Here is a 26,178-nt window from a genome sequence, read left to right on the forward strand (position 1 = left end):
ACTGCTGACAATCAGGAGAGAAAAGCCCAAAACACTGGCATTGGACCGAAAACTCCCCACAAGCCACTTCTGGGCCGGGCATTTGATACCAGAGTCAAAAGCCAGCTTGGGGATTGCCTTTCTGCCTCAAGTGAAAAAAAACAATAGGAACGATTGGTATTTCACCAGCGCACAGGTGAAACATACCTCAGAGAGACTGACAAAACAGAAAAAGAGAACACTAAACTGGTTTAATCATAAGTATGACTATGTGGCTTCTAATTAAAAAATAAATAAATTACTGCCAAGAATAGACAGTAGTCTTATGACTTTGGGATAAGGGTGTGATATTTGCTCAATCTGTCATTAATTCATCCCTCCCATTTTCGAGCCCCTTTATCCAGCCGTTTCTGTCTGATAGTTTACTTTATACAGTTTCTTTCTCTTGACAGACTGACAGAACTGTCTATACCGTAGTCTTTGATTAACAATCACTGCTGTATAATTCAATCTGATTCTAAGTGAAAAGCTCTAATTTAGACACCCAGACCCTGGTACAATCACTCCTAGCAAACTCAAAATCATGGCATCTTGTTAACACTGAAGTTTCCATGTATCATCTTAAGGAAAACTCAAAGCTTAATGCTTGTTCTGCTCCCTCGAGGTCCACCGACATTTAATGACCCTGTTGTAGACGCCTGACAGCAGAATGGGTTTGTCCACAAACAGCTTGATGATGTTTGTGTTTCTGGGAAATTAGATCATGAATAATTCATGCAAGACTGATGGAAAGTAAAAGCGCTGAGAGACAGAATTTGATTGATTAGTTCAATTGAAATCAGGTGTATGGATCTAACCAGAAAAGCCATGACGTTTTATACAAACATCAGGATGCATGGTGCCAAAAATTGATAACCAGTTATCCCAGTGATAAAAAATGTAATCAGAAGAAACAAAAAGGAGCCTCTGATTTATGTTTGTTGTTTTATTACCTGAGGGCATCTATCTTAATCAGTAAAATTAATGACTTAAGTGTGCTTCATCCAAGCTGACACGTGACCAAAAGAACAAGATAAAAGATTTGACATGTTTAACTTAGATCAGTATGAGAGGAGCTGACTTCTAGTGCTAAAATTCCTCCAAAATACCATTTAACCTCTAACAGAGAACAAAAATGTTCAACAGACTACTAAAGACCACTAAACTATTCAAACAGTGAAAGTCAGATAAAAAGACACATGGCTCATCTACAAAAAACTCCAGAATTTACAAAACGGTGTGTGAATAAATCAAAGTTATGCAGAGGGAATTAAATGCCCCTAATCAATCTTTTTGGTTTGACTTATCAAGGAAAAATCCCCTATAAGCTGAGATTTAGAGACATTTTCACTGAATGTAAAAGACACACAGTGAGTCTGTGATAGGATGAAAACATACAGTAGTGTTTAATAAATCAAACCCAGCAGCAGAGTGAAGACTGTTTACCTCTCTGCTCCTTAGAGGAAGATAAAAAAGTCCTATATACCATTCACTTTACTGTTTCAATTTATGTTAAAATGTCAGGAATGAAAAATAACACAACATTCCTCAACAGCGTTATATCTGATATAAGATTTGTTTACTCTGAACCGTCTTTATTATCAGACTGGATGGATCTTTCATTTATTTCTCTCAGTATAAAGTGACAAAAATCAGTCTGGATGACATTTTTTCAAGCTGCGAGGAAATCATTTTTCCTCCAGTTAAGATTTCCTGGTTTACTTCATAATGTAGCAGAATTTCTGTAACACTCCCGCTGAGTCAATCTGCTTTGCAAGTTGTTATCATAGTTGATTATATATTTCCTTCTCCAGATCAAGACAAAAAAAGAAGAAAGTTAAGCCTTACCAGTGAGCCAGTCCTTATTCTGTTGAAGAGAATTTAGACAAACAAGGTCTCTCTTTTGTGCACTTTAAAACAAGAAGACAACACTAGAAGTGTTTTTATCCCTCCATCTGTAGATATCTGATGATGCTGAAAATCAAGTCTTGGTTGCTTGGTTGGTGTCTGTATCTTGATCTTAAGCGTCACTCAGGATCTGGGGTCTCAACTAGTTTAGTGTTGGCATGTTGCAGGTTCTTATGGAGATTTAATGTTGAGCTCACAGCAGTGAAGAGTTATTTTTCCTTCATGGACTCTAGCCAATGTCATGTGACTAAGCATATAGTTGAACAACGTACAGAGAAAAAGCTAACAAGATAATAGTTTAATATCAGTTGCAACTACTGAAATTAGCAACAAGGATTAATTGCAGAGAAAATACTCTGCAACTCTTTGCAAACATGTCTCCTGAAGAAATAAAATCTTACCTGCTACCCCTCAACCCTCCGTTCACCCCCTGTCTCTGTTCTGTCTTCTTTATCAAGCCCTCCGCCCCCCCTTTGTTTCATAAGATGTCTCTTTAGGTCTTTTTTAGCCTAAACCTCAGTAATAGATCAGTGATTTCACATTCTAGTTCCAGTGTGTTCATTAACACCAGATTGATGCTGACAAAGACATCCAAGTTATGCAGATTCAGAAGTTCTGCAGAAAAATGAAAAATAAAGCTAACTGGTCAACTGACTTTACATCCACATTGAACAATCAACTGAACTGAAAATAAGTTTGCTGAAAAAACGTTCAGTGTGTTTGTCTGTCTCTTACTGCCTATAACACACACTAACATAAACGTGCATTTTAACAAGATGAGAAAGGGACCTTATAAAACATACTTGCTGACCACCATTAGCAGGGTAGAGGCTGTGACAGAGAGAGGAGTAGTTCTTGCAGCACTGCTTCAGCAGCTATACCAACTGAATCCTCCCAGCACATTTAGACAAATGTGTTTCCAAGTTTGTTAGAGCATAACCTAATGAAAAAACAACTGATTTATGTGCACTTCTGCCTTTTCCACCACTGCTCACTCTTTCTTGATTGTCCACCAGCACAAGCTTACTCTCCCTCTCTTTCTCTTTGTTCGCTCGTAGCAGCTCTCTTAGTTTCTCTTTCTTACTTTTCGCTCTCCATGCAAGCATCCAACCAATTAGATTAAGGTTAGACAAGAGCTCAGTGAGCAGCTAATCAGCCTACCAGCTCAAAGGTGAACACTGCTCATACACAACAGAGCACAGTCATGTCACTCTTAATCCACATGTAGTTAATCAGGTCATTTTGTCGGAGCTGTCTGTTAGCAGCAAAAATACAAAAAAGAAGAAAAGAAAAATCTTTCATTGAAGTCATGCTCTTTGTGTTTTTCTTTTTCTGACTGAGTCAGAGTGAGACTGTGACACCTGCTGTGTTCTGATACCAAGATGTGTTGGTCACACTTTGGGCAGAAATCCATCACCAAGCTGACATGGAAATCAATGACCAAAAAGTCACAAAATTGTTGATTTTGTTTGGGGATGAGCTTTATTGATTAGTTTGCTCAACGATTTTTTTTCCACAACACCAAACTCACACAGATCATAAACAGACAGAAAATGAATTTAAAACTTTAGATAGAACACAAAAAAGCAACACTAACCCTATAACACACATGTTTTGTGTCCTACATAATATTTAGGTACAGTTTGAACACACAAAGTATGTACAGGGGTAACAATCCTGTAAATATCTAGCTATTGGACCGTGCCCTCACTTGGCCCCTTTGTTTATACAGAGATCACCTGAGCATTGGAGATCGATAAAGTCTGTCAGGTTTTTAGTGTAGACATGGATAGAGCAGAGAAAAAGGGCAGAGCTAGAGAGAGCTGCATCTGTCCATCAGACTCTTTGTGACCCCCAGTGAGGACCTCAGACGGTGAGGAGGAAGACAGAAAGACAGGCTCCTGTGGTGCCTACTGGTTATGAAGGCTTGTGTATCTTTTCTTATTAAAGCAGGGCCCAAACTCAAACTATTTCCACTTTCTAAACATCTCTAGAATCTACTGCCTGCCCTTCCAACAGACTGTTGTGCCCTCAGTAACAAGGCAAAAACACCTAATTGCTGTGGCAGCCATGGAATGACAATGGCCACAGTGGGAGCTGGTGGGACTTTGTTGGAGTGTCTAATTATTCAGCCGCACAAAAGGAGGGGCCAACATGGTGCCAGAGCAGATTTACTGTGTCTGTGGTCAGTGTATTCAGCTGGGTATCTAATGATGTGCACTTACAGGCTGAATTAGCAGAGCATTGTTTACCTCTGTGCAGAGAAAGCAGGCCCCACTGCGAGCAAGAAGGAGAAAGAAGCCCACATGGATCTGCTGAAGTTCAAGTTAAAGCAAATGATCTGATCGTGAGGATGAAAAAAGAATGGTATCCATGGAAACAAAGCCAGGGGAAAGGCTGAAATGTTTGACTGTTTTTGGAAAAGGCCCCCCTCTTCACACACCACTGACAGCCAGCTAGATTGTGTTTCTCATCCCCACCATTTTTCATTAGCTTGTTAGTGAAGGCGCCATCTCTAACCATCACTTCTGAAAGGGTACCCTTCTTGGGCACTGTCAGAGGTCACATACATAATGAAAGCAGAAGACTACCAAGACGGCAAAGACAAGACGAGCATGCCATTTGGCAGAGACAGAAAATGGTTTGGCAAGAATAGAGTAATGAACATGCCGAGAGAGCAGAAGGAGAGAGGGATTAAAGCAAAGCTAGCAGAGAGAGACACAGAGGGACACAGAGACGGGGGGCTCAAGGGGCTGAGACAGTTGAACCATGAAGACGAGCGTGTCAGTGAGTTGGACGCTGCAAAAACTTTTCAGAAAGTGAAAAAGGAGGAAATTGAAAGCCTGAACAGCATGGAGAGAGTTGGGAGATTATATCCAGCTGGGGAGTTCTCACAGATTTAAAAGCAAGGGAACAGTTGGAGACACTGACATGTGGCTCTTACCTTAACTGAGGCCGGAGCCACTGATCCTGCTGCTGTGATGCCTTGCTTGACAGCTATGTCGCTACTTGATGTTGTCATGGCAACTGTAACTGGGGTTGGGAGGAGGGAGGGGATGACCGGGAGGGGAAGGAGCCCTGGACGGTTGTTGCCATTGACGATGGCAGAGGCACAGTTGTGATTGGCTCCTCCATTTTGAAGGCCAGCAGGACGGATGTCTCTCCGCTCCCAGGGTCCCCGGTAGTTCCTCTCAAATCGGTGGTGGTGGCGTGACATCACTTCCTCGTTCTCTCAGAAGGAACAACAGGGGCCGGCCTGCAGGAAATTGAAAGATGAGAATAAAGGTCAGGTTGAATTTTCTTGAGTATCAGAGATGCAGCATGCAAACTCACATCCAACAAATCATCAGCAATCAAATGTGGTGCACCAAAGGATGTCATCAAATTTTGTCGGCAACTTAAACGATTTGTTGCATCCCTATGTCCAAGAGCAATTTCCAAATCAAAGAGAATGGATTATTAAGGGACACATGATGTTGGATATCTGCAGATATCAATAAATTGTCTTGAGCTGATACTGATTTTGATACAGATAATTAAAAGAGGGGTTCAGATGTGAAACTTCAGTTCTTAAAACACAAAGTATAAAAGTCTGAAGATGAACAAATGAACAGATTTCAGTCCTTAACCCTCTGATGCACAAGATGGGTCAAAAGTGACCCGGATAAGTTTCTATTATCTTTATCCTTGGAATAAATTAATTTCATCATTCAGCCCTCCAGGTATTCCTCAATTAACTTGTTTTAATCATCAAACATCCTTATGTAATTTTTTACTTTCTTACTTTTTTAGTTAAACCACTTTTTTCATCACTACCCCACTAATGCACAACATGGGTCATAAATGACCCATATCTATTTCTTGTGTTATTTCATGTACAGTGCTTAACAAATTTATTAGACCACCTGTCATATTTGTCTCAAATATCATCCAGCATTATGAAGTGCTTTAATGTGGACTCTTTCATTTTCAGTGAGCTCTCCACCTTTTACCATTTTGAACAGGAATGAGGTATTTCAAACTGAATTCACCCAAATTTGAGCCGGCTCACTGGGCTTCTCTGAGAAGTCAGAGATTAATCAAGCATAACATTCAAGCACTAAAACTATTTTTTCTGTTCAGGAATGAAAGTAAGTAACTATAATTTGACATATTAATCAAGAAATAATAATGTGCTTCACTGTTTTTCCAGTTTTTTTGTAACTCAGTAAATTTGAAAATTCATGGATAACAATAATAATTATATTTTAGCATTAAAAATATCATTGGGTTAAAGAGCTTCTACATATTGGTGTATTAACATTGCAGAAACATAAAATATGATTTTGTAATTACCAATGCTGTTAATTTAGGGCAGCTGTGACATAAACCTTACTTTGGCACTGTATATGGCAGAGAGTTTCTATGATATTTCTTTAAAGATTTTTTTTTAATCAGTAACTACTCCAATTATGCAGTAAATATCTTGGTTTTGTAATGTATAAATCATCATTTTTATAATCCCCTCCTTACTTTAAGAACAATCAGACCTTTTGTATTTCTGCATCAAGTTTACACACATGGGTCAGAAATGACCACACACATAAAAGTACTTAGTGGGATACTGTAATGTGTTTCAGACACTTCACAGCTCAACACAGCCGCCCTTGCACATCTGGTAGATGTAAGTATTTGTTTTTTGTTGTTTTTTTACAATTGTTTCATCTTTACCTCTGAAAAAATAAAATGACAGTTCTGAAAGATTACCGTAAATAATGTGATTAATTTAAGGTTAACTACCTTGAGAGAGAGAGAGAATACATTCCTCGTCAGAGAGTGACAGTAATAACTATTAGCGCGCTAGCCAGCTAGCTTGCTGTTGATATAATCCATTTTATTTACGTTTTAAATATTATTTTCTTATTTAGTTGCTAACCTTTGTAGTTGGCATTGCTAGGCTGCTTATCATCTGAACACAATTACAAGGAGAATTTAATTACATGGACTGCATTTTTGCAGAGTGAATGATTAGCAGATTGTAAAAATAGGTTTTTGCTATTAAAAATAGACATAAAATGTTGAATTTGAAAAAAATTTGGAGTATATGTCCTATACAGCATGGAACACTGTCCCCTAATTGTAAAACTTATTTTGATATCAAATGATCACGTTTCCTGTTCTAATTGACCTATTGACATCAAACAAGAAACTGAAAGAGAGCTTGAAAATCACCCTTTCCACACAAAGTGATTACAATGCAACATATTGCTTTGTTTACTTGCTACCACAAAATGAAAATAGTGCAAGATGCCATCACACTGACGTGATTATGGACTTCTTTGATTTAAAGAATCCAGAAAGCTTAGCTTTCCAACTCTTTTCTTCACTGATAAACCAAGTGATAGTTTAAGCTCAAGATGATTGTCAAAAAGGTGTGAACAATGCACACCGCACCCCCACCACAAGATGTGGGTTAAAAAAAGACAACACAGCCACCACTAAGCCACAAGAAGAAATCAGGCAGGAGGGCCAAAGAAAGAGGAAGAAGTGTGTGATCTGCCCAGTTTCCAGAAACAGAAAAGGCAGCAGCTGGTTATCCCAGTGCACCAGGCCTGTGCGCAAGGAGCCCAAACAGACTGTGATCCTTTGTGAGGCATGCAAAAATTAGGATGGCAGTTTGTGCTTTACTGAAGTGCTGTGTTTAGTTAAACACAGACAGAACACAAAGGGTTAAAAAACATTTAAAAATGTAAGGAATGATGATGAAAAAGACTCGAGCTGACACAGGGCTGTTGGTCCAGCCAAAAAACTTTACTAACTTGTTTGTTCATACGGGCGATATTTACAGCTGACAGAAATTTAGCTATATGCAAACTATGGGATGTAAATATCGGCACCTATACCTATAATCCACATTTTTAAAGCCAACATCTGCTTATAACAATATCATACAAATATCGTGAATCCCTAGCACTATTTCCACCTGAAATGTGAGACAAAATACCAGTTTAATAGTTGTTTTCTGCAGCAGCGTTGTTATGCTAGTCACACTATGCTAATATTCAAGTGTCATTTTTTTATAAGATAGTTTACAAAAAATCCTATTTTCCTTGTTTGTATTTGTTTTTCTAAATCAAAATGAGAATGACATAAAAATGATCACTACCTTCAATACAATTAAAATCAAACTTGGTGTTTAAGTCAAAACCTTCTCAATCAGATATTTCAAAATTGTTCAGCCCTAGTTTAATCCATCTTATATCGTGTAGGTAATAATATAGAATGATATATTGCTTGTGTTTGATGAAAAATACACAAAAAGAATAACTTAAAAAATAATTACATAATACATTGCAATATTGGAAAAAGAAAAATTGAAATTAGATTATTTTACAAATCATTCAGCTCTGTTCAGCAGTTCTGTGAATGAACTCAATGCCAGGATTTAAATATTGTGGTTAAACATCTGAATGTTCATGCCACATTATCTTCTGACAGCAGACGCTTGTGCACAGAGCCAATATCAGCTGACACCAATGCATCAGTGCATCCCTATTGAGTATGCAGGCAGAAGGCAGAGGGATAAATAAAGAAAATGGCCAACCAGGTGATTTAAGAAAAGAGCATGTGGATGCTAAGGTGTAAATACTAGCAACATCTGCTCCCAATGCCCCAGACTAACATGAACACACTGCTGCTTATTTGTTGCTTTCCTCTTGTTCCCTTTCTCTCCATCGTTACCAAGTTGCACAGGAGGAGGAGAAATGAGAGCTCCTAAACAGGTCTATAAAAACACCATCAGTTCTGAAACCTGAGGGGCTACATTTGTCACATGAGACATGCCGATAAATGAGAGGTTAAAACAAAGCAGCCGAGCAGGAAACACATAGCTTAGTCAAGTTTTCTTGAGGACAGCACAGCAGGTCAGAACCAATTCATCTGAATGGAAAAAAAACACAGTTGCAGCTCATCTCATACATCTAATGGCAGCTTAATTCAACCATTTAACCCTTTAAGTGTACGTAAGGGTTCTCTTTTTCCAGAAGAGGAAGTTGTGATGGGCTAGAAGACAACACTGAGCTGAACTACATCAGTGTGTGGTATGGAGCTATTGTGTAGCATGAGCAAAGTATCACTCCGTATCATATCATAAATCAAAGCGCTGCAGGATCTGAGCAGTGAAATCCATCACTGAGGGGATTGTAGCACATTGTAATTTTTGTAACCAAAGGCACATTATGCTCCCTGAGCCCTTTATAACCAATGAAATAAATAAATAACAACCTCAAACCAGGTTAAGCAGATGCCAAGCAAAATCCACACGTCTTTGAGGAGAGACTGACAGCAGATGATAGGTCTTTATTCTGCACACTAGGGTGCGTCACAATGCTTCTTACTAGGTTTTATGCAAGCAACATACGATGCAGCTTGCAGTCTCAACACTGATCCTCATGTTTATCCATTATAAACATTCATTTTTCATCCTTTGTCCCTCTGGTTTTTGCTCCTTCTCATTATTTTTCCTCATGCACTGAAGTCCCTCTCCAGTCTTCATTTATTTCTCTTTTATAGAAGCTCTTCTCTGTCCAAATAGAGCAAGCTGATATGGAGCAAAAGAGCCAGATGGAGTGCCTGAAATCTAAGGGCCAAAATAATCTCACCCTTTTACTCGCTCACCCCACAATAACCTCTCTCCATCTCTGCTGTAATCAATTTTAATAACCTCAAATTTGACAAATGAATACTTTCTAAGAAAAACGTTGGCGATGAACACTAACAGGGTGCAGAATGAACAGAATAACAGCAGAGTTTGTGCCAGGTTATATTCTCCTATCACTCGAGCTCCACACCTCAGCTGAAAAATAAGAGGGAGGCTAGAAAATGTAGTCACAGAAAAAGAGAGAACAAAATAAACCATAAGAAATGGACATTACTTCCAAGAAAGTCTGAATTAATGACAAATGGCTGAACTCTGTACAATTTATTTTGATCAGTGCTCTGCAGATGTGAAGCATGTACATGCTAGTTTGAGTTCACTGTGCTAAAACATCTCGACAGTTTTATGATTTAACGTTAAAACCTACTACTTTTTTTTCTTCCTATAAATCTCGAAGAACAAGGGCACTCTGGAGAACAAATCCATTACATTATGCAGAGAGGGAGGCATTGAGCAGAGTTTGTTGGAGCCCACACAAGAGAGAGCTTTGTGGGATAACCTTCAGACAGGCAGAGACAGAAAGAATGAAAATTAAGCACTTTGTACTTTGATAAAAAGAGAGGGCTGTGAAAATGCCTAAAGAGCATACTTCATTTTCACGGAGTAAATCCATTTTAAAGTGTGCACAGTTAAAGTATAAAGGGGCCTTGTGATGCAATTAAGATGTAGAAAAGTCTGCAAATTTTGAATATACTAGCATGTGGCAGTCACTGTAATATGAATAAAGACAGGACTTCAGTCAAATAAAGTCAACTGATTGCTGAACTAAGGGTAACTGCATTAAATGTGTTTTAGCATACTGTTTTTAAATTGTGATCTCAGTGGTCCCATAAATGCAGAGAACTTGTTATAAATAAACTCTATATCTTTCCAGATCTGGTATCACAACATGTCACAACTAAATTTTAATGTAGGATGTCATGTGCATCTGCTTTATTCTGTAATAGAATGCAAGTGCACACTGTTTCTACTCTATCCACTGCTGTTTATATGAGAAGTTTATGGAAAGAACTAGTGTAGTCTTTTATGGTTATCCTCCCACATTATCCTCCTTTACATCACATCTCACACTTCCCAAGGGGAGTTGGAACAGTCTTGACGCTGCACCACAGCACAATCATGTTGTGAATTTCTGCCATCTGTATGTATGTAATACCTTAGCTTTCAAGCGATTAACTGTCAAAATCTGCAAAAAATAACCATACAAATTTACATAATGCTTTGCAGATAGTGTGGACTGGATCAAGTTTTAAGAAATGTTTGAAAAATTTCCTACTAAAATCTAAGACCTCTCAAAAGTAAATATAAGATGTTTTTGGACACTTAACGACCTTTAATCTTAAAAAAAAAAAAATAAATAAAAAATAAGGCCTTCTAAATACAAAGCATGTAATTCCTGCCATTAGGGGGGCGCTGAAACATTAACACAATATGATGTGTACAGAGCAGCTCAAGAAGCCCCTCAATGCAGTGTGCAATAGGTGGCGGAGCCCAATGTGGGCGATGCTTAACGTTGGACATCGCCCACTCAGTGCTGCCTTACCCTTCCTATGAAACCTGTGGGGTACAAGGAAAACAGCAACGAAAAAGATAGTTAGCGACCCCCAAAAAAACAATACTTAGAAGTCCTAAATGAAACAATAAGTATCTGACAAAAATCATCATAATTGAAGGCTTAACAACAATATAAGTGGAATAGATTGTCAGTTGAATCTTATGTGATAAAAAATATTTTTAAATTAATTGAATATTAAAAATCAGATTAATCTATCTGTGAGTGTGTTACACTTTATGTTTTATAAACTACAGTGTAATAGTTTTTTGAAGATAAATGATAACAACTTAAGTAAATGTTTTTGTTCATTATTAGCAGACGTCTCCTGGTGCAAGCTGGTTAGCCTGCTAGTTATCCTGAAGTGAATACAATGATTGAAGACAAAGAAAATGCATGTTTGAAAATGAAACATGTTGATGCCGTATGTGGAGATGATAGCAACTAAAATCAAAGAAAAAAAAAACATATATCCAAATGTTTTATTTAAACATTAAAAGTACATTAAAAGTAATTTCCATTCGGAATCATTTTCGTAGCGTACTGTTTATTTCCTGTTTCTTGAAAGCGGACGTAATGATGTTGGTCAAAGGTGAGGATGATGTAATGACATAGACCAAACGTCTGATTGGAAGACAGCTTGAAAGTGGGCGATGCCCAACTCTCGACAGTGGGTGATGTCAAACTCTCGTTGGTCACCTCCCATCATTGCACATTGTATTGAGGGCTACTAGACCAGCCCTGCCCAACTCCACCAGTCTCTGCTGTTTACTTCTTGTTTTGAATTGAGGACTCTGTTCAATGAAAATAGCACACCAGTAGGCAGACTTACTAAACAGAAAACTAATGTTTCATTTCATTAAGATAAAGAAATACATTGAAAAAGGCACTTCTGGATTCACGCTGGAAGCAGTCCCAGAATGCCCATGTGTGCATCCTGGTACCCCTTACATTGAGAAACCGAAAGTGCCTTTTTCTGTGTATTTCTCTGTCATCAATGATCAGTGCTCATCTTAACTCACTGGGAATGCTTTGAGGGGGGGTTTCCATGTTGATGAGGTGAGTTTAGGTGATGGTACTTGCAACCTTTGGCAGCCTCCATTGAAATATATGTCTCATTACAATTATAAAAACTAAGAATTTCACAGTCTTTAAAAAATGTTAGGAATTGTTTGAGATACCGTAAGACCTCTTAAAAATACAAAACATAGGAATGGTTATATCTGGTAAAATAGATATTTCATTGCAGAAACTCTACATACTGCATCCTTAAGACATTTTAAGGATCCACAGGAATGTCACCACTCTAAACTTGCAAAGCAGATGGATACGCCCGTTTCCTTGCTTTCACTGGCAAATCCATCTTGCAAAGCTCCCATCTGAACTGTTGGGCCCAGTTAGAAAGTGACAGGACCAATCAGCAATGAGGAGCAGCACTTTCAGGCGCGGCAGAGTCGTGACAAAAACAAGCAGCCACAAAAAGCTGGTGCAGTTATGGAGGAAGAGCTTAGTGTGGATGCTGCTAAAGCACCATTTTTATCAGGACTTGATGACATTTCTTTGTTAAAAAAAGAACAAAGAACAGCAGTGAGTTGTTTTCTTTTCAAAAACCAAAGGTCGAGTACTTACATGTCTATAGTCGCCATGTTTTGTGTTATTCCTCAGTAGCTGCGCATGCTCTGCTTGATAGAGGCTACGTCACGTGTTTTGTTGCTCTGATTGGCCCATAGAGATGTGACAGACAGAACAATCACCCAATCATACTCCGAGTTTTTTTCAAAACCTCTGCCTTTTCTCAAACGTTTCCTATTGAAGCTTTCCAAGATGGATGTGTGAAACAAATCCATCTGGCGTGTCAGGTTATCACCGTTCACCATTCACAAAAATTTCTGATAGTCCTTTAAGGTCAGTGGATGTCTTAATGTGTTTGGGGGTATATTTAAAGAGACTTTAAATTTCACAGGAGACTGATAGCATCATTTCAGTCACCATATAGCAATCAATGCAGCTCTTTGGCTCCTACAGGACTGTCAGTATGGTAATAATCCTACCTGAAGGATGAAATAACATAAATAACATGAAATAACAGCTGCTAATTGAGAACTGCAAACAAATGATTCAAAATCTAATCCTCTGCAAGCAAAAAGAGAAATGAAAAGAATCTGTTTTCCAAAATGAGTAGCAGAGCATGAAACTGAATAAATCATATCAGTAATCAATCTGATGAGTGGTATGACTGACTGGCATCTCCACTGAGCTGTAAGGCACATCATGAGACAAAAGATTTAAATGATAAAGATTAAGATAATGCTGCTGTACACGTACATGAGAAAGAGATGCAGTACATGAATAAAGAGTAATGCAGAGGGGTAGAAAAGCGTGATTAATGTAAGTGGGTGTACACGGATGCCTGCATACACAGCAGGCCAATCATCATGACCCTAATGCCATCACCATGGAGATGCCATGCATGTCCCTGTGGGAGTTTCAAGACCATGCAGCACACATCAGGAGTCCTCACTAACTCTAGTTCCAGAGAAACAGCAGAGCAATTAGCCAAAATAAAAGTTATCTGGCAGGTGATGTGAGACACACACCCTAAAGAACAGCATCTGTCACTCTGAGGAGGCACAGCACATTGGATGTGCTTATGTGACAGAGCTGTGTTAACAAAGCCATGTGGGAATACACAGGGAGCCGCAGATAGACGTGATGAGAGATGGAGAGCAACAGATGGACAGAACGCAGTGATGGAGAGACAGCTAGGCAGTGTGAGCGAGAAAGCAGATGAGATTTAACAGAAGTGTTGCTTGAAATAGGGAGTAGGTTGTTAAAAGACAGAATGAGGCTGGGCTGGGTGTTATACTCCTGTTCTGAGGTGTGATGTTTGCTTTCTGGCTAATTCTGCCCCATATTAATAATTCCCCTCTGATTTTCCACTAACTGCACCCAAGAACAAGGGCTCTTTTTTGTGATCTGCAGTAATGTTTGCTTTGTTTGACCAATGAGCAGCCCTGCTTTCACCACACCAACACAAACATCCATGAACAGCCACCTGCTACACTCACCGATCCGTGTTCATCAATCAGCAAGTCAGAATGGTAGAAAGGAGTTATGCTAATAGGTGTAATGTTGCTAGAAATGACATGCTAGTGCTGCAAATTAGAAGGTCACATGCATAATTAGGAGTGAGTAATCCGTTACCGACGTGGCACGAGTGCCAACACGTCTGATACCTACCGAGCTGAATTAAAACACAGATCCAGTGCTTCTTTTTGATACCTTTGGTACCCCAAAGCAACCCCCTGCCACTCCAAATAAAAGGCACAAACTACCTTATGACACTAACATAGCTTATGTAGGCTTACACTCTTTTTAGCCACGCCGATGAACTCAGCAGGAGGTTATGTAAAGGGTTCCGTATCTTTGTTTCCTTGTTTGTATTTTATACAAGTCGGATCTTTACCAAACTTTCAGGGAATATTGGGATAGTGAAGAATCGATTAGATTCTGGTGATGATTTGCGCACCTGTTTGGTTTTTCTTGGATTTCCAATTTTGAACACTATAGTAATCAATGGAAGCTTGAGTTCCTCGGTGGCGCTGCTTAGGCGTGGGTCTGCCGCTTCTGTATGAAATCTTTTAAAAAGTATGAAATACGACTGAACGACTTGCAAAAATAACCTAACTGTAATATTTTTTCAATATTGCGATTGCAATTTAATACGCAATTTATTTTCAGGATTAACCCACATAATATTAGACAAATTCAACTAGGGATAAATGATTCTGGAATGGTTAATAATACAATATAATAATAATAATAATACAAATATGTAGAAGCTCTTTAACCTAAATGATATTTTTCATGCTAAAATGTAATTACTTTTGTTATCCATGAATTTTCTAATTTACTGATTTACCAAAAAGATGGAAAAACAGTAAAGCACATTAATATTTCTTGTTTAATATGTCAAATTATAGTTATTTACTTGTATTCCTGAACAGAAAAATTAGTTTAGTGGTTGAATGTTATGCTTGATAAATTTCTGACTTCTCAGAGAAGCCCAGTGAGCTGGCTCAAATTTGGGGGAATTCAGTTTGAAATCCCTCATTCCTGTTAAAAATGGTAAAACATTAAGAGCTCACTGACTCACTTCATGATACAGCTGTTGCATAAACCTGACTCTGGGTGGTGGTCTAATAAATTTGTTAAGCACTGTATATATATATTCAAACTGGTATTTTGACTCATTTCAGGATAAAAACATATTGCACGGTCTGCAATTTGAAATTGCAGCAGGTCATATTGCTATCTAAACTTGTTTTTGATTAATTGTCCAGCCCTAGCAAGAAAGCAGACAGTGATGCTCATGGGAGGAGCTGCATCACAACATCTCTAAGGATCAAATCAATGAAGGGTGAATAAAAAGATGTCAGACTTTCACCTGGGGTAAAGTTTAATCCCTTTCTTTCTCCATTGTTGCCGATGTTGCCATCTAAGTCTCATTAACTGACCTCTCTCTCTCTGGCAGCTGGCACTTAATCTAACTAACACACATAACGCGTGTTCCAACACTTTAAGGCTGGGGGAATTTAGATGTTTTGGTTGGGGGAGGTCAGGCATGAGGAAAATTGAGTTTGTGTGCAAAAAGACAACAATTAGTCATGATTTACTGGATTATTTAACTTCATGGTTTTAATTTAAAACATTTAAAACAAACAAAGCAAGTTGTAACAAATGAGTAGTTAGACACTGTACATGAAATTTGCAAGTTCTAGTAGGACAAACATTTTGAAGTCAAGATACAGTTTATTAGAGTTAGCTAAGGTTTTATTGATTAATTATGTGAATTTGTTCATGGCAGGATTTTATTCTAACACAGAATATGTTTGTTAATTGAAAGTTTAGAGTTGCCTTTGTCACTGATCACTATCCTACCTTTTTCTCCTAAAAGTATTGATTTAGGCACTGTTTAGGCATGATACCTTTTAAAAATCATTGATTTATTATCAGTATCATAAAAAAAACAAAAAAAAAAACAAAGAATACCCAACCCTTTGCATTAAATTATAACAGTCACACATGCACACAGCAATGCAAATGCACATCAGTGAATGCACAAACAGTTCCTTCAGGATAACAGAGCGATCAGTCATTAAATAGCAGAGGAGACTTGATTCATGCACAGCCCCAAGCACTGTAAAAAAGAGCCTCAGGCTTTTTAAATTCTAATCCTCTGGTGGTACAGACCAAGACCCAGCAGAAAATGGAGAAAATGTTCAAATGTTTGTGTGTCTCTCTGTTTCTGCACTCTCCTTGACCTATAGTTGCTGTCACCATTCTTCTCATTGCCGCATATGCATATACACAGTTACACTACAGCAACACATGAAACAGAGCAAAAATAGTATCTTAATTATCTAGATGGCTGCTGTGGAGATTATTGAGGACAGTGAGCATCCATCTCTTTAACACCGCCACCGGCTTACAGAACAAAAGCTGGAGGAGAGATCAGGAGATCCAGACATCAATAACAGAGACAGAGTAGCGATGAGAGAGGGAGAAGGAGAATTAAATGACAATAAAAGATGGGACACAATGTCGAGGAGAGAAAAAAGGAGAGGATACAGTAACAGATTTAAAACAGACAACTTTGTGAGCAAATGGCCCTTCATAAAAAGCCTCCACGGCATGTGTTTCTCCAGCAACAGAGGTCATGATATCAGCTCTGTTGCCATGGAGCTGCACCGCATGACTTTGATTTCGCTCTTCCGGTCATCACCACAGAGATGCTCCAGGGTTGGATTTTATCTTGACCCTCTCTGCTCAGCAACAAAGGTTCTACATTTAGGTCCATTCCTCTGTTGCAGGAGGGCATATTTTCTACTGGAGGCCTTTAACTCTGATCCCCTCAAGTTCATGTTGAGCTCCAAGAGCCTCAAAGCAAGATGTTTAACCCCCACCCAATCCACAGGCTCCAGTACTGCTAGCTGACCCTCCATCTACAACACAGGGCAAGAAAACAATTAACAACTAATGGAAAACGAGGTTAAAACCTAGTATATGGCTGACCATAACTATCTAGAATGTCTGCTGAAATGCCTGACTGAATTGTGTGTTCAGACAGAGTGAATGTTTTTGGGATGTGTAATTGTGCTGTCCCTTATGTCTTGAGAATTCAAAGAGCCTGTAAGTTTAAAACATAAAGCCCTGTCAGCAGTAAACAGCTAACCTGTGCTAACCAGATAGACTGTTTCATATATACACTGCATGGATATATGAGACAGTCATCTTGGACAGCTCCCATAGAAAGCGTTTGGGAGGGGAAGGATTTTTCAAAAACAGTATCAAAAGCTTATTGGAGGAGCGTTCTGTCTGTCACATTCATGACAGGCCAATCAGAGCACTAAGACGTAGCTTCTCTGCCAATAGAATTGATGGCAAGGCCGGTCAGGGAAATGCAAAAGCATTTACTTTGCAAAGACAAGAATTTGGTGTGTCTCTGAGCTGACACTGTGCTAAAGCTGTACCTGAGGTAATCTGGAGGCAACCATTACAACCGGCTTTGGGCACAAGTAAACCCCACCCATCGCGCAACTCTGTAAGCATGGCTTTTGAAACTCTCATCACTCAGTCAGTCACAAACATATCTATTAGGGGTGTAAATCACCAGTTTCATCCCGATACGATACGATTTCGATATTTTGGACAACGATACGATTTTTTCCGATATCACAAAATCTGCCACGATACGATTTCGATTCAATACGATATGGGGCCCAGGATCAATATCAGGCGATTTTGTGCAAAAATTTCACACAGTTACAGTAAAAAAAAAAAAAAAAAAACAGTTTCTGCAATTAAATTATTGACAGGTCTCTGTATTTAATAAAAATATGTCTTTAACAAAGACCTGATTACCCCGATTACCTTTAAATTAGGAACACAACTATGCACATTTGTGTTAAAACATATTGATTTAAAACAGCAAACATTTCAGTACCAAACATTTTATTTCCTCACATCCCCAGATCCCTCTAAAGCACCAATAGCTATGGATTTTTCTGCAACCCTTTATAATAATGATCAAAATGTTTGGCCTGTGTTCCCATTTTAGATTTTTTTTCTTAAACTTATTTACACACGTGGACTTCAACAGATATTTCTGCTCTATATCAGCCCTTCATACTTTATACAGGGGACTGTTAATGTGGCAGATAAGTTCATTTAGTTTATTCACCTTATGAGATTTAAATGAGGTCAAATACGTGGCATATGATGTTATATAATGATTCTTTATCATTTTCTATTTATTGCAACCTTGATTTTAATAAATGGAAAGGTTCAACAGAATACTAGAGCAAAGTTTTATTATGAAAGACGTTCCTGTGATGTGCAGCTTTATAAGAAGAGCAAGGGGGTGGGGGTATACAAAGAACAGCTGTCCTGCTTGAACCACGTTAAGTTTGGACAGTTTATATTTTCATTATAAATCTAACGTGAGATGGTTATGTAAAATAAGTGTATCAAAGGAGATATGCAGCAGCGGACTTTTCCTCTCTGTGTATCTGCAGTCTGCTGCAGACAGCGCTCACTCCCTCAACCATAACGGGTGGAGTGTTTTTATCCGTGAACGATCTCATACGGCGGTTATATACGGCTAAAGACATAGATGTGGTCGGCAAACTAAGGGGAGAGATCCGTCCTGCAGTAGCGTCTGTCTAAAATATATTCACACAGCAGAGAGAGGAGAGGAAATCCTCTTTCCATCAGCCACAAAACTTTAAGCCACGACTACTACTTAGTTAGCTTGTGGCTAACTTGTTGTGGACGCTGCCTGGGGTGGAAACTGTCAACGGGCGTGCAGGAGGAATTTCAAAATAAAAGCATAGCTTGAAGTATCCATTTAGATCAATGTTTTGACTTTCCATCGATCTGACTGGACCGTCAATCAACCAATCGATATATCAATATACATCGATCATTTTTTTACACCCCTAATACCTATGTGTAGGGCTGACCTCAGTGGTCAGTCAAAAAAATATATTGTGTGAGCACTCGTGAAGCACCATCCAGTAAAAGAGATTTATAAAAAAACTAAATACCACCACTGTCCCAGATTCCCTGTTGCTGAACAGAAAATATAAATGCTTGTATCAAAATTTCTTATTAAACATGTGTTTTTAAGGACATGCTGAGAAATAAATGCTTGTGCAGTCAGCATTTGTCTTGTTAGAACTTTCAAGTTTGGTCTCTGACGGCAGGGACTGCGGTAAAGAGACCTTGCTCACAACTGGAAAGATCACTGGTTTGAATCTCTGACTGTCTGAGGAAACAGAGAATGAACAAAAAACACTCTCTACTGTCAACGCACCACTGAACAACAAGAACTCTTCTACAACTGTTGGGCTGAGCTGAGATTTCTTTGTTAGCTGGTTATGTGTTGAAGTTTTTCAATGATACCAGCTCTTTTGGGGTGTAAAAATGCACCTACATCCTTTAGTGGCATCCTAAACAACAGTAACATCCTGTTTGTAGTTCAAATCTGAACTGGAAACTAAACTAATTCTCCGTTAACAGACAGATATATTTTTAGAACAATAATATCGCTAATGTATGATGCATGTTATTACGTATTAAGTCATCTGAAATGGCTTTCAGAATTATATTTTCCCCAACTGCATTAAAATGAGCTGTTCTCACTTCCCTGAAAAATGTAGAAAACTAATTAGGATCATTTGAAAACATGCAGAGGAATAATGTTCAGAGACAGTAAAGGATTAAAGAGCAGTTTCTGTGCATTTACCGTGACAAACAGAGCTGTTTATGGCCCAACACAAGGAAATGTCTAATAAATCATTGACTGATGTTTATTTACAAGAGAAGAGACATTAAAGCTGGAGGCAAACAGAGTTTAAATCTGTTGCCGAAACAAATCTATCTGAATTGTTTACATCTGAAAACATCTATTCAGGGTGTTTCCTTACACAGCACTGACACTCCAGTTTAATAGCAAACAAACACAAAAACCTCTTGCACCAATGCATATGAAAACCATCTTGTACACAGGATGATATGAGGGTTTTACACATTAGTGTAAACTGATATAGCTGAAAGGTGTAGACTTGGACATTTGTTTTGCATTCAGATAAAAGAAGAAATTCATGAATAGGTTGGGTAACTTGTTCATACTTCCCTCTTCTCTGTCAGTTTCTCTTGGCGCTTAATGCATCAGAAGCTGCCTTCCACTGAATGAGGATCATCTAAAGTATGAGAATTTCATTGCAGGAGTAAAAATGATTCATCTGTTCTCCTGCTCATATCGATTAGGGGATACAAAGATGAAAACTTCACCTTGGCCTCACCAATCTCCGTCTGCCTGTTCAACGGGAGGGTCTACAGATTACACCATGACCTGGCTGATTGACCTTTTCATTACTATCCGACCACAGGGTCAGGTCGTCAGCTGTGTCTTTTATTGAACTGATTCTATTTCATTTTTTGCTCACTCTGTTTAACTATTTGTGCACATCGTCCGTTGTGTCTGACCAGTAGCTGGATGGGTTGCAGTAAAGGAAGATTAATGGGCACACAAATGGAACACAAACTCTCTTAATTTAATAAGATGCACATTTTTCTGACTTCCACAACCTATTATCTTACCATATTCTATTAATGATGAGCAGAAAAAAAATAAATTTTGCTCTTGCAGTTGACTTACTTGTCAACTCACTGATCAGGGTTTGGTAGAAACCTACACTCTTCAAAGTAGACCTGATGGTCAATAATATAACAGCAGAAATTAAATGACGACTCGTCTATTTACTGTCGGACTGAGGTTGTTCTCATCTCCGCTTTGTTGCCATAGCCCTCTGTATTCTCTGCTCGTGCTGTTGCCAGAGCACATGAAGCACAAACCTGCTACAATCAATTCACTCAATTTAATCTTAATTAGCCAACCACAAAGAGCTGCGCATTACTCCTGATGCAGACGAGGCGTTTCACTCATCCTTGATCCACTTTCTCTCTCTGCAAAGAAGACTGTGTATAAATGTATACATTTCATTTTACGTGACACGTTTTAATGAAATGTTGGTGTAATGGTCTCTAAAGTCCTAGTGTTTGCAGGACCTATGACAGGCAGCAAAGATGAATCATTTAGTTTGTTTCATTCTCATCAAGGAAGAGACATGTTCTCTTCTGAAAGGAATTACCGTGAACAGCAGGATAAATCAATGCTTCTTTAAAAGGAAGCTTTATCAGGCTGCCTCAGTTTTCCAATGCAAGACATGAACTGTCTGAACCATGTTTGTAATACTGCTGAAATATGAGCTATGAGATTGGCTCCAACCCTTGGGTCCAGGGAAGACAAAGCAGAGGGGTGTTTTGTCATCCTAGTTTATATCAACTACAAAAATGATAACACACTTTATTTATTCAAAGTTTTAAAGTGAAAACAGTGCAAATGAAATCAGTTGAAATGTCCGTACATTGTTGGAAGAACTTCATGGAAAAAGGTTAGGAATCACTGTGCTCTGGTATACTGGAATTTCAGTGTGTCCCACGGTGCCCAAAAGTCCTAAATGAATATCTAGGCCTCAGTGACTCAGGTTGAAGATCACTTTGTGATTTTGTGTAACAATCCCCAACTAGTTCCTGCATCTCCACCTCCACAGACACATGTTCATGAATAAAACAAGCAGAGCCTCTCGCCTGGCTTTGACTGCATTTTTCATGTCGAGCAGTGAATCAATGCTAACGAGACAAGTAAAGCAACAGGGACAGCCGTGTGGCCTTTTGACCTCTGGTGGAAACAGACATGGCTGTGCATGCAGAGAGAAAATGGGGATCAAAACCCACCCTCATACTGGAATAAATATGTGGATAATATTTCTCAAACTCAGCAGTGTTTTGGGGGAAAAGCTGTGAAACGTAGAATTTGATGTGCTGCAAGGATCAGCCTGAGTGAGGAAAAAAAGCAGATGAGGCAGGAATAGTAAGGATGGAGTTTGTTTATGTGTCAAAGAAAAACAAGAAAACCACCAGGCACTGCTATGAATTCATGTAAGGATGGACTGAACTGAGCTTTGACCGCAGCAGCCTGAAGCACATTAATGTGTTGATGATACACTGGCTGTTAAGAGGCTGCTGGAAGACAGAGATGAGATTTGTGGGAGAGTACTAAAGGAAGACAGAAAAAAAGATGACACACAGGACAAAAACGGGGCCAGTTTGGGAGAAGGTTCATAGCAGAGCAATAATTCACAGATATTGTGAAAGCAGGGCTAGCGGCAACTTCAGTAAAAAACGGCAAAGTGCTCTAGAGAGAAAGGATCTTCACACATTTCTAAGGCAGGGAAACACTTTCTCAAATCATCCCTCCAGAGCATTCAAGAAGACAAAGTGCTCTATTAGGAGCTATCTTTTAATTGCCCTGTTCTACCACTGATCCAGCTGACAATGGCTCACACGTTCCTTCTCTCTAAACAGTTCTGTGTTGGTGGCAGCGGTGGTGGGGAGGTCTGGGGTGCAGCCATTTCATACACTCCCTCAGGTGCTGTTACTTTGATAAAGGTTGCATACCTCTGGGCTTTTTGAGAACATTTCCTGCTCTCTCCTGACTCTTCCACCTTGTGACTTGTCTCCTCTCTCAGCACCATCTTTCCCCCTGACACAGCGTGCTGGCTGGTTGATCCTAGTGAGACTGAAGAGCGATTAAAAAAAGATGCAGCTAAAAAGCCCAAACCATATTCTCTAGTCTGTCCTTCTGTTCAGCTGGTTCTCACAAAAGGCACCAAGCCTCTTCATTAATGCACAAACACAACTTCTCATTCCCACGTATAACCACTTATACGTGATTAAAGCTCGACTCCATAGCGGACACCTGCTAACAGAGAGGCCACAGAGGGAAGGAGGTGCTGGCATGTGAGCACGTATGGTTAATGTCAAAGCAGCAGTCTAGTTTAGAGCTAATCATGCTGAAGGTAATGAAGCTACCTAGAGACCCTGTCAGCCTGTGAGGTTAATGGCATACCTGCATGCATACAGAGAAGGAGAAAAAGATGAAGAGCTTATCAGTGTGGGTCATAGGAAGCCAATGAGTGTGTTTCTGCAAATCCATGCATCTTATACGTCTAAGTGTGAAAATGATCGTTACATTATTCGAAATGCGTGCTGTGAGTCTTGGAAACTGAAAAGCCAACAGCAAAATGGTTTCTGCTGAACAGCACAGAAGAAGAAGAAGCCATCTCTCTAACACATAGGAGTGTTTTCCAGGAAGAGTGTTTGTGAGTACTGTTGCAAACCCTAAAGGTGAGAGAAATCTGAGAGGGACCAAATCTCAAAGAATTCACCTGTCAGAAAGAAAAATCTAAAACATTTAACTTCTTTGAAACCAGAGGCATTTTACTGTTGAACAAATCTCTTAACAAAATTTCAAATCTGATCAAACAAGCCACCATGTTGATGGCTTTCAATGCCAATCAATGACAAGATGATGTGCACGATGTTAGCAGGATGTTGGTCTCTCTTCATGCCACAAACGCTGCTAATACAGATGAAGGACTTCAGCCTGATTTCATTATCACTGCTATGAAAAAATGAGTAAGAAGGAAGAGAGAAAGAGAGAAGTGAGGGATCGGGCGATGGAGACAAATGAGTGTGGAACCGTGTCCATTCAGAGCTTTATCAAGTCCCAGTATCAAATTAGCCAAATGAATGGGACAAGATAAAGGATGGCACGGGGAGGAGAGCGAACACAGTGGAAGGAAAAATGAAACAGGCAGAAAGAGAAAGGGGACAAGCTTTGAGGGTGTGTTAAGAATAGAAGAGATCTGAGAGTTTTTCAACAATCAATAGAGCATGAAGTGCAGAGAGAGCTGGAAAGAAAGAGAGGAGCAGGATTTCACTGCTCATGAATCATTGCTGGTGACAACTAGAGACTGTAACCAGAAGACTGGCCCTGGACCTTAATCAGATAAGCAACGATGGAATGCCAGCAGCATTAGGAATGCCCTGATCAGGTTTTGTTGTCTGATACTGATAATCTATGCGTGAAAATGGGTGTTACACTGATCAGTCTACTTCGCTCCATCATGCACTGAGACCTCCTACAGGTAACAGTATTATAACAGGAGCAGAGTAGCCATCCTTATTCAGTCAACAACATTCTTTTACTTATTTTGTTAAACAGCCCAATATAAAAACCTCTCAAGGAGCAATGGAACAAGTGACAAACATTAAGGACAACCAAATTACACAATGGAATGATTATTTCATTACATGTGTTCATTTATTTTAATTAATTAGCGCAAATATTAACAGGCTGAAAAATATTAAGCCTATTCAATATGCTTACCAGTTCATATAGTCTGACAAATAAAAGGCAATAAATGTAAGAACATTAACTCATTTGTTTCATGCAATTGATGTAATTAATTTATGGGAAACTAATTTAACCTTCAAACACCTTTACAGTATATATTCAAGTTTTCTCACCAACACCTCAATACTCTTTACCCGGAAGTTTGGAACACATTTATCTACCTTTGCTCATACCTCAGTCATTTAAATGAGCCCAACACATCACAAAATGTACAAAATGTTATCCTGTTTATTTAGTTAACTGGTATTTCAATCTGCCAGTTTCAACAGTTTCTAATACTTGGGTTTTCTTTTTAAAGCTGACAGTCAGAAGTGATGTATTTCTGTCCATTTTCATTTATTATGCTTATGTGTTCATTACATATTGCCTAGTAATTCCATGAGTCTGCACTACACAAAACTCAGGTGTAGACTCGGAGTAAACAAGAGGTGATTGGTTTTAGTGATCTGTGACTAAAAGCATTGCGTCTTTTTTTAGCTGCAAAAAATGATTGGCTGCTGATCAATCAGGACATCTCAAAGCACCATAAAAGTGTCTACTGTCTGCCTCTGTAGGGGTTTATTACATTCTCCCCTCCCCTGCCTTCTGCAGCTCCTCCTGCTGCTACACCAGGAAACAAGCTGCCAGTCGACGCACCAGGAAACTTTAAAAGCAGGAGAGAAACTAAACTCTTTTCGTCTCCAAAGCGTCACTTTTATATGCTCTTTTTGCCCCACCAACTCTTTCTTCCATCTGCTGTCTCTCCACACATACAGGAAAAGAAATCATATAACCCTACAGCGACCGTGCACAGACGCTTCTCTGTGGAAGAAGCCACAAAATCAGTTATTTTAAAGCAAGCCATTAAAAGTGTACACTATGAAAGCACTTTTTCAAGACCAGCCATTACAGTTTATTATATATTTTGTTCCATGGAAAACCCCAATAATTACAAAAAATTACACGCTGATGCACAAAAGCCATTTCACGCACAAAATTTAAACAAAGTTTCACATTTACTAGGCTGTCAAGATGGATCTCATTAATCGTGATTAACTAAAATCTAGAATTAGTGCACTCATATTTTTTAATCAGGATTAATAGCATGTTTTATTTCTGCCTTTGACAAACTTCAGTTAAGACATATCAGCATTTCCCTGCAGTCATTGTGATGTGAAAAAGGTTGACTACTGATTCTCAGTGTCTCATTTCAGTTTTAAAAACTCACAGACAGCTCGGTAGAAAAGTCAGAAGTCATCTGAATGTTGTGTTATCAAACATTTACTTATTACCAATGGTGTATTTCCTTTTCAGTCCATAACAAGTTCCTTTTACTGTGGTTGAATTCATGTTAAAATCCTCACTTCACATCTAAAAATGGATCTGTATAGAAACTGGAAGTCAGGACATTCAAAAAATCTTTAATGAGACAAAAACAGATTTAACTGCAAAACAGAGGAATTTTAGAATGGGACAGAAAGGGTGGAATTAATTGGGATTACAGAAATCCTTAGATTATAGAACAGTCTTTTGACAGCCCCAGCAGAGACTAGGGCAAACATTCAAGTGTTTTTAATGGTTTACAAAAATCCTTTTTTTCATGTCTTATGTATTTCCTTCTTCATCAAAATGAGTGAC

The 26,178-nt window shown here is 38.8% G+C and overlaps 1 protein-coding gene across 2 annotated transcripts in view; it reads right to left on the reverse strand.

The window, feature by feature from the left end:
* LOC121521352 (kelch-like protein 29) overlaps positions 1–26,178 on the reverse strand; it is a 182,298-nt gene that overhangs the window by 115,946 nt on the left and 40,174 nt on the right. For both annotated transcript variants that reach the window (XM_041805295.1, XM_041805294.1), the window contains one exon: positions 4,871–5,182. In XM_041805295.1, coding sequence (XP_041661229.1) covers positions 4,871–5,143 — 273 coding nt within the window. In that variant the 5' untranslated portion in view covers positions 5,144–5,182. The remainder of the gene's footprint in view (positions 1–4,870; positions 5,183–26,178) is intronic.

Source organism: Cheilinus undulatus, linkage group 14 (genome assembly GCF_018320785.1).
Source record: "Cheilinus undulatus linkage group 14, ASM1832078v1, whole genome shotgun sequence".
Classification (NCBI taxonomy): Eukaryota; Metazoa; Chordata; class Actinopteri; order Labriformes; family Labridae; genus Cheilinus; species Cheilinus undulatus.